The following is a 10,000-nucleotide window of genomic DNA, read 5'->3' as shown; positions in this document are numbered from 1 at the left end:
CACACAATCCATATTAGTGCAGCGAGCCTCTAAACGAGCCGTTTGGACTTCCGTAACTTTGTGATGTCACAAAGGTTCGCTCATTATCATTTTTGTAAGAAATAATAGACTAACAAAGTGTTTTTTTCAAAGCGGTTGAGCGGATTGTTTATTACCGGAGAGTTTTCCCTACCTGTAGCCGCCGGGCCGCGGCGTCTCACGTTTCACTCTGGAAACGGTTAGCCGATCGGAACGGAGGGGTCGTTAATATTAATGAGCCTTAAAGACACGGAGACAGAAACGGCCTGTTCTTGGTAAGGCTCAGAGAGATGCTGGAAAAATGAAGGTGGAGAAATGGATTGAGAGTGTTTTTGGTTCATGACACCACACACACACACACACACACACACACACACACACACACACACACACACACACACACACACACACACACACACACCACACACACAGCTTTGAATGGACAGAAAGACACAAAATAAAACTCTGGACAGTGGAGGAGATGGAGCTTTAAAATGGCTGCTGCAGAGTAATGTGGAATACTTTTGAATACTTTCATATATTCTCCTTCGCCGCCAAAAGAAAAAGTTGTAAAGAAGATGGTTCTGCCAGATCAGCCAGCACCATTTTGATTTGTTTACACTGGAAATTACTCCTTCACCAGTCCAGACCCGGGGATGCACGCGCCACAACTCCACGCAGACTCGCCAAAAATGCGCATAAACAGCGTAAATTTGGGAAAATGGAAAAATCATCTTCGTCAGTCCCTGCCTGTGCTAATGCTCACTGCCCATGTGCAGTTTCAGATTGATTGGCCAAACCATTGAGGAGCAAAATGGATGCAGACAGACAGACGGAGTTTTCCTCATTCTATAGTAGGATTGGTAGTTGTTCATTTAGCAGAAATGTTCATTTAGCGGCCCGACCTGGAACATGTGCCGTGTTGCTTCATCTGTAACGAGCCACCCGATTTCCCCATGGAGATCAATAAAGTTTAATCTAAATGATCTTTTCTTGTTTTGAGGACTGCAGCCCCCCCCCCCCCCCCCCCCCCTCCTCCCCCCTCCTCACATTTGACCATGATCATGTAGACGTCGATGGTGCAGATGGGGGGTTGGGGCAGGCGGTCTCCTCTCTCCAGCACCGAGGCGATCTCGCTGGCCGGGATCCCGTCGTACGGCTTGGAGCCGAAGGTCATCAGCTCCCACACCGTCACTCCTGAGGACACGAGGAGGCGCTGCGTTACCACGGCAACACTGACAACTCAACCACAAACCAAATCTGTGTATAAAGCCTGACATCTACAGCTGAAAAGCATATTTACTGAAAATGCCATCTCCTATTGGCTGATATTTGGTATCAGGTGATGATGTCACCTTCTATAGAGTACAACAGGTGATGTCATCAGCTGTTGTATTCTACAGAAGGTGACATTAAAAACAAAAATCAACAATTCCAGAAAAATATTGATTATATCGATAAAGAATAACTAAACCCCAAACCCGAATCTGAACTGGCCATCTGCTATTGGCTGATCTTTGGTGCCAGGTGATGATGTCACCACCTGTTGTACTAAATAGAAGGTGACATCATCACCTGATACCAAAGATCAGCCAATAGCAGATGACCAGTTCAGTAGCATACTTTTTCTCCATCAGATGTCAGGCTTTACACAGATTTGGGTTTGGAGTTTCATTTGTCTTTAATTCTTATATATTTGTTTATAAAAAAGTAATTACTTGGAAATTATTCAGAAAAGTTAATTGTGACAAACTCTGAAGTGCCAGAACCAAGAGAAATCGATCGTTACGATAGAGAGGCAGATGATAAGAATAAGAATACACTTTATTATATAGTAGAAGAGCCATGAAAGAAAAAAAAACAAATCTAGTGAGAAAAGAAAAGTTATAAAACTTTTAGGTCAAATTCTGAGTAAGACAGAGAGACAGACAGATAAATAGATGAATCATAGATATAAGAATTGTCTCAAGCCAATAGGAGCTCAGTATCAGCATGATGAAGATGCTCTATCTTCAATCATGTATGTTGTATCTATTGTATTTATATCGCTATTCTACACTTTGCTGCTAAAATAATCCAATTTCCAAAGATCACTAAGATTTTGATTTAAAATCTTCACCGTTAGGAAAAATCAAAAACAATCCAGGCAAACCTAATCTAATGTTATCGAATGCAGCAGAGACCCTGCGGTCCAGTCTGGGGTCCCGCGCCAGAGCTTGACTCACCGTAGCTCCAGACGTCACTCTGGTGGGTGTAGGTCCACTGCAGGATGGACTCCAACGCCATCCACTTAATAGGAACCTACAGAGAGCAGAGAGGGACAAAATACACTGCTGTGGGTTTCATTTTTAACCATCAGTATATCTTTGTCAGATTAATATTCCTGCCTTGGTCTGATGACTGTAAACCAGTGAGAGCCTGGTGCAGACACTGGTCTCCTCTCTCTCACAGCAGTAGTATTGTTAGTTCTAGTGCAGTGATTCCCAAAGTGTGGGCCGCGGCCCCCTGGTGGGCCATGAAGGTACTGCAGGTGGGCCGCGAGAGGTCATTTACAATAAATAAATAAAACGTTTTTAATTTTCAATTTTGTAATTAAGTTTGAAATTACCATAAAATATTTATGATTAAATATTTGCGTTAAAAAAAGTAATCAGAACTAATAAAACAAAGCCATGGGATTTAAATTACGTGTTATTCTTCATTTATCTGACCTATTTTTGATCCGGCCGGAACGTTTCTTATATCTCATCACTGCTGGGGAATTGTAATTGAGGGAAAACCTCATCACTGAAGAAGAGGAAGAGTAAAAATGGAGCGGAGGCTGTCAGGTTGTAAAAGGAAAGCTGTTAATGGAGAATCAACCTCCACAAGGGAATCATCAGAAGATCAAAATGAATCCGTGAAAACAAAAAGAAAGACTTGTAGAAAGTATTCAAGTGAGTAACTATCACTGGGATTTACAAGTGTGGGACCAGAAGACAATCAACCTGCCTGTCTGCATCAGAAATCATATTTTCTGTCTGTTTTTTCTTCATGTTGATATTGGGTTGGATATTGTGATCAGAGTTGGGTGGGCCCCGGAAGATTTTCAGATTTCAAATTGGGCCGCTGCATTCTTAATTTTGGGAATGGCTGTTCTAGTGTTTCTCCACATTAAGACTACATTTCCCATCAGCCCCGTTGCATTATTTATTGATGGTAAAATGAAACAGAGCAACTTTAATTTATTGGAAATTGTTCCAGTTACAGTATCTATAAGAGTGACTTATGTTATTGGACATCTTACTACCTGGATGACTTCTGGACACACACACACACGCGCACGCGCACACACACACACAGACACACACACACACACACACACACACACACACCTTCCCTCCGTCGGCGTGGTACTCCTTCTCGTCGGCGGTCAGGAGTCTGGCCAGGCCGAAGTCGGTGATCTTGAGGTGGTGAGGAGTTTTCACCAGGACGTTCCTCGCCGCCAGGTCCCGATGCACCAGGTGGCGCTCCTCCAGGTAGTTCATCCCCTGCACACACACACACACACACACACACACACACACACACACACACACACACACACACGCACACACACACAAAACAACATAAAGACTTTACAATGAACTTTATTTCCTTGTTAGTTGTGATTTTCCCAGCTCTTCAAATCCCAATGAGACTTTAACCAGAGAACTGAAAACACACATACACACATAAACACACACATAAACACACACACACACACACACACACACACACACACACACACACACACATTCAGACCTAATTATCTTATCTGTCTGTCTGACATTCCCAGCCTCCTACCTGCAGTTCGTCTGAACCACATCACATCAATTAGTCTGAAGTTGAAGGTTATATTAGGAGAACACACACACACACACACACACACACACACACACACACACACACACACACACACACACACACACAGGCACAGAACCCTGCTGTGTATAAGCTAATAGGCCTCAGCAGGCTTAGTGTGTGATCCAGATAGAGCTGACGCCCAAGGCAGAGACACACAGAGAGAAAGAGAGAGAGAAAGAGAAAGAGAGAGAGAGAGAGAGAGAGAGAGAGAATAAGAATAATAAAACAAAGAAGACAACATGGCAAACAGAGCCCAGATGTTTTTCCCTTTTGCCCAACATCTTCCTCCAGCTCTTCCTGGGGCATCCAAGCTTTTATCCTATTAAAACCATATTGCATTGAAAAGTCCTAGATATTTAAAATCTTTAAGATATTAAATTGAGTTAGATTTGTCTTAAAAATAAATAAATGCATACAACAATTTTCACAAATGTATATCTACGACTTGTAAATTAACAAGGATGATCACAAATCTATTTTCCAGTCCAAAAATAAATGTTACTCAATTTGAATAAATGTCAAACAGTTCTACAAATAACTTCCACCTAACTTGAATAAATGTGAAACAATTCCACATATACAGTATATTTCCAAGTTGGAAGTTTATTTTTCTAAAACACGTTAGGTTTTTTTGTGCATTTATTTACAGGTTGTCGAATCTGCATTCACAAGACCCCAAGACCATCACTAGACATGTGGATTCGGTCGCATTTATTTGTGGATCTTTCGTACAAATCTGACAGAGGTGCAGTCCTCCAATCATGAATGCAATCATGATCATCCTAATTTATGAGTCATGATATACATTTGTAAAACTTGTTGTGTGAATTTATTTATTTTTATGTCAAATCTGACTCCATACTGCTCCTCCCTCACCTGGATGGAACAGACTACCTTTTTCCATTAGAGCACCATGGCCTCAGACTTGGAGCTGCTGATCTTCCAATCCGCTCTAATACACGAAGAAGATCACAACCTGATGAAGCCAGAAGGACGACATCATCCGCAAACAAGCAGAGATGCTGCCCTAATGTCACCGAACTGGACTCCAAACAGGAGAGGGGACAGGGAGCACCCTTGTCGGAGTCCGATGCCCGACTTGAACGAGCCATAAGCCTTTTTCAAACCCACAAAACACATGTAGACAGGACAGACCACCTCGCACTCTGCGTTCTCAAAATTCTGGTTACTTCTCCATCCCCAGAATGCACAAAAAAATCAGCTGGCTGTCAAGCTTTTTCTTACCATGGTCCATTCCTCTGCCCACTTCCAACTTTTAAGAAATGACTCAAAACCCTCCTTTTCTCACTCTCCTGTAATCAACCTTAAACCTAATTTCTCTACTGCTACAAGGTATTTTAGGATTGGTATTCAAATCTTATGTTTAACTGTGTTATATTTGAGGTTTTATTTAACTTTTATATCAGTTGTTACACTGCCCGTCAAAAGTTTGGACCCACCTGATTGAATTGAACTATGTTTTTCATTCTCTTAAAACCATTTTGCTTTAAATTTGTTGTTCTTAGTTGATGCCTATGATTTTCTTTCCAAGGGCTTTGCCTTTCCATCAAGGCAAAGGGCGGCTACTTTAAAGAATCTAAAATATAAGATAGTTTTGATTTGTTTGACACTTTTTTGGTCACTGCATAATTCCATTTGTATTATTTCATAGTTTTGTCTTTATTATTATTGTAAAATGTGGAAAATAGTAAAAATAAAGAAAAATGTGGTATGTCCACACTTTTGAAGGCAGTGTATGTTTCTCCTTGTTTCTTTTGATATTGGCTGATTGTTGTAAAGTGTATTGAGACACCCTGGTGTGATATTGCACAATAAATAAACTTTGGCTTTGATATTTGTATGTTTGTTTTTTATTTGGCACAATATAGCTTACCTTGGCTATCTGGACACACCAGTTGAGCAGCCACTGGGACCCGATGTGGTCTCTGTGGTGTCGGACGTAGTCCAGCAAGCAGCCGTACGGCATCAGCTGAGTCACCAGCTGAACCGACGAGGTCAGACAGATTCCCAGCAGACGACACACATGAGGATGATCCACGCTCGCCATGACATAGGCTTCCTACACACACACACACACACACACACACACACACACACGTTCGTATCATACAGATATCCAGGATATGGGGATTGTCCACACTCACCATTACTTAAGATTCCTGAAAATAATTCCAAGAGGAGAGGAGGAGGAAGGAGAAAAAGAAGAAGAACAAGAAGGAGACACAGAGGAACCAGGAGCAGAAAGAGAAGGTGAAGGGAACAGGAAAAGGAAAAAGAAGAGGGAGAAGAAGAAGTAGGAGAACAAGAAAGGGGAGAAGGAGAAGAAGCTGAAGCAGGAAAGAAATAAAGAGAAATAGAAGAAGAAGAGTAGTACAAGAAGGACAAGAAGAAAAAGTACAAGAAAGGAGAACAAGAAGGAGAAAAAGATTAACAAAACAGGAAGAAGAGGAAGAAGGAGATAAAGAAGCAGAAGAGCAAAGAAAAAGAAGAAAATAAGAAGGTTAAACGTTAGGCAGACAGTCTTACATCCAGTATTTCTTTGTTGGCTTTAGGAGACGTCGCCTCTCTGAGAACCTTGATGGCCACCGGGATCTTCACATTCTCTCCTTCTGGGATCCACAGACCCTGCACACACACACACACACACACACACACACACACACACACACACACACACACACACACACACACACACAAATTATCAATGAGCAAGACAATACTCTGAATAAGACACTGCCATGTAAACAGCCTGTTCTGATGACCTTAACCCGAATAAGGTCATAGTCGGAGTAAGCAACAGTCGAATTAAGACATGTGGAGTATTCTGATCTGAGTCTCATTATTGAAGTACGTTGTAAACACCTTCATCACACTGGGACGTCCGATCAGAGTTTTCGCAGCATTTTGCGACACATAGCAATCCGACTGCTTGACAACGCATGCTCTAGCTTCCAGCGAGTGTTGCACAACTTGTTTACAGAAGAAAAGAAAAATTAGCAAGAAAATACTCATAAAGGTATAAACCACGGCAGCAACATGACAGAAAGGGTTTCAGGTTAAACTCCGGAGGGAAACTCAGACGCAGGACGTCGGGACGTCCTGTGGCCGTGGGTCTTCAGACGTTAATCGGACTCTGCTCTGTAGCATGTAAACGGGAATATGAATGGAATATTCTATAAGCAACTCATGTAAACACCTTAATCGAAATATTGTCTTATTTAGAATGAGGTCAATAGCCGGATTATTGCAGTCCATGTAAACGTAGTCATGGTCACCCTTCCTTTTTCCTGAAAGTCATCAATAGCAGGATGACAGAGCTCAGAATTTGTGTAATAAACAAGTGTGACAGCGCACCCTGTGTTGCCAAGGTTACTTTATAATGTAATCTGTTACAGATTAGGGATTACAAATTCCAACTGTGATGTACAAAGGTAATGAACTAATTTAATGAACTAAAATGAAGAACTAAGTTATTAGACTATGAGAATGTAGTAAGATAATGTACTGACGTTAGATATTGCACAAAGATGATGTAGTAAGGTAAAAGATTAAGGCAATGAACGCAGCAAATGTATTAAGATACTGGGTTAAGGTTATGTACAAAAGGTAATGTATGAAGGTAATGTATTAATGAAATGTATTGTGATGATGCAAAAAAGTACTAAGATAGTGTACTAAGGAAATGCACTAAGATAATGTACAATGGTAATGTACTAAGATAATGCAATAAGATCACAGACTAATGTAATATATTAAGGCAATGAACAATGGTAAGGTACAAAGATAATGTACTAAAATAATGGAGTAAGGTAATGAAATAAGGAAATGTACTAAGATAATGGAGTAAGATATGGAGTAAGGTAATGATGAAACACTTTAATCAGATAATGTACTAAGATAGTATACTAAGATAATGAACTAATGATATGTACTAAAATATGGAGTAAGGTAATTGAGTAAGGTACTGAACTAAAGTAATAAACTAAGGTAATGTACCCAGACAATGTATTAAGATAATGTACTGAGATAATGGAGTAAGGAAATGTACTAAGATATGGACCAAGGTAAAGAACTAAAGCAATGAGCTAAAGTAACGTACTAAGATAATGTACTAAGATAACAGATTAAGATAATCCACTAAGGAACCCTTTTTCTAGTGCGGAACCTTCAGGTGCCTCCAGCACATGAACCCTGGTCTTAAGGGTGCGGGTTAGGGTTAGGGTTCACCTTGAAGACGGTCCCGAAGGCCCCGGACCCCAGCACCCTGATCTTCTTAAACTCCGTCTCCTTCAGGATCCTCAGCAGCGCCTGGTTAGGAGCCTCGCCGCTCGGTGTCAGCGGCTCCACCAGCTGCAACACACACACACACACACACACACACACACACACACACACACACACACACACACACACACACACACACACACACACACACACACACACACACACACACATACAAACACACAAGATCAGAGGAAACTTTACTAATCCCTGTGGGGGAAACTGGGTTCTTGTGTGTGCATGTGTATGTATGTATGTGTGTGTCTGTATTGTGTGTGTGTGTGTGTGTGTGTGTGAGTGTGTGTGTGTGTGAGTGTGTGTGTGTTCTCGCTCTCCCACCTCCCTCTCCTGCAGCAGGCGGCGCAGCGTCCTCTTCCTCCTGATTCGTTGTCGCCGTAGCAACACGAAGACAGCCAGTGATAGGATGACAGCAACCAAGAGCCCGCCTACCACGCCCGCCGCCAACATGGAGTGGATGGAAGCCCTGCGAGGACACACAGAGCGTAAGATTGTTCTGTGTGAAATTATTATTACATAGAGATACACATTAGAATATTGTATTATTTTTCATAGACTTCCATTCAAATTTAGCATGCCATGGTATAATCCCCATAGACTTCCATTCTAATTTAACATGTTAAGGTCGAATTCCCATAGACTTCCATTCAAATTAAGCATGCTAAGGTTGAATTCCCATAGACTTCCATTCAAATTTAGCATGCTATGGTATAATTCCCATAGACTTCCATTCAAATTTAGCATGCTATGGTATAATTCCCATTGACTTCCAATAAAAATGTAGCATGCTAAGGTATAATTCCCATAGACTCCCATTCAAATTTTGCATCCTATGGTATACTCCCATTATAATGCTATGGTATAATTCCCATAGACTTCCATTCTAATTTAGCATGCTATGGTATAATTCCCATAGACCTCCATTCAAATTTAGCATGCTATGGTATAATTCCCATAGACTTCCATTCAAATTTAGCATGGTATGGTATAATTCCCATAGACTTCCATTCAAATTTAGCATGGTATGGTATAATTCCCATAGACTTCCATTCTAATTTAGCATGCTATGGTATAATTCCCATAGACTTCCATTCTAATTTAGCATGCTATGGTATAATTCCCATAGACCTCCATTCAAATTTAGCATGCTATGGTATAATTCCCATAGGCTTCCATTCAAATTTAGCATGCTATGGTATAATTCCCATTGACTTCCAATAAAAATGTAGCATGCTAAGGTATAATTCCCATAGACTCCCATTCAAATTTTGCATCCTATGGTATACTCCCATTATAATGCTATGGTATAATTCCCATAGACTTCCATTCTAATTTAGCATGCTATGGTATAATTCCCATAGACCTCCATTCAAATTTAGCATGCTATGGTATAATTCCCATAGACTTCCATTCAAATTTAGCATGGTATGGTATAATTCCCATAGACTTCCATTCTAATTTAGCATGCTAAGGTATAATTCCCATAGACTCCCATTAAAATTTAGCATGCTATGGTAACTTTCTCAGACACTTTCATTCAAATTTATAATGATAATATATATAACGATAACATTCTTCTAATTAGCCTGCTAAAGTGCTATTCTCATGGCGACCATTCTAACTCGCTTTAACTTCCCACCTTTTCTGTTTTTTTTTTTTATTACAACCATCGTTAACGAACAGTTTAGTCATCGGCAGACAGACAGACAGACAAATTTAAAAGAAAGTCTTTCATTGCAAAATACAGTTTGCATTAAAAAATGAGATCAGCCAACAG

The 10,000-nt window shown here is 40.6% G+C and overlaps 1 protein-coding gene across 1 annotated transcript in view; it reads right to left on the bottom strand.

The window, feature by feature from the left end:
- LOC139656167 (melanoma receptor tyrosine-protein kinase-like) overlaps nucleotides 1–10,000 on the bottom strand; it is a gene marked incomplete at its 5' end in the record, with an annotated part of 25,465 nt that overhangs the window by 3,484 nt on the left and 11,981 nt on the right. The window contains 7 exons of the mRNA XM_071533671.1: nucleotides 1,069–1,215; nucleotides 2,244–2,319; nucleotides 3,393–3,548; nucleotides 5,798–5,983; nucleotides 6,451–6,549; nucleotides 8,152–8,274; nucleotides 8,545–8,689. Of these exons, the coding sequence (XP_071389772.1) occupies nucleotides 1,069–1,215; nucleotides 2,244–2,319; nucleotides 3,393–3,548; nucleotides 5,798–5,983; nucleotides 6,451–6,549; nucleotides 8,152–8,274; nucleotides 8,545–8,689 (932 nt within the window). The remainder of the gene's footprint in view (nucleotides 1–1,068; nucleotides 1,216–2,243; nucleotides 2,320–3,392; nucleotides 3,549–5,797; nucleotides 5,984–6,450; nucleotides 6,550–8,151; nucleotides 8,275–8,544; nucleotides 8,690–10,000) is intronic.

The sequence above is a fragment of the Centroberyx affinis genome, unplaced genomic scaffold (genome assembly GCF_046629955.1).
Source record: "Centroberyx affinis isolate AG114_WGS23_722 - 3 ecotype Tasmania unplaced genomic scaffold, CSIRO-AGI_Caff_v1 ptg002394l_1, whole genome shotgun sequence".
Taxonomy (NCBI): Eukaryota; Metazoa; Chordata; class Actinopteri; order Beryciformes; family Berycidae; genus Centroberyx; species Centroberyx affinis.
The sequence above is the reverse complement of the archived record's forward strand: the minus strand, read 5'-3'. Positions and strand labels throughout refer to the sequence as shown.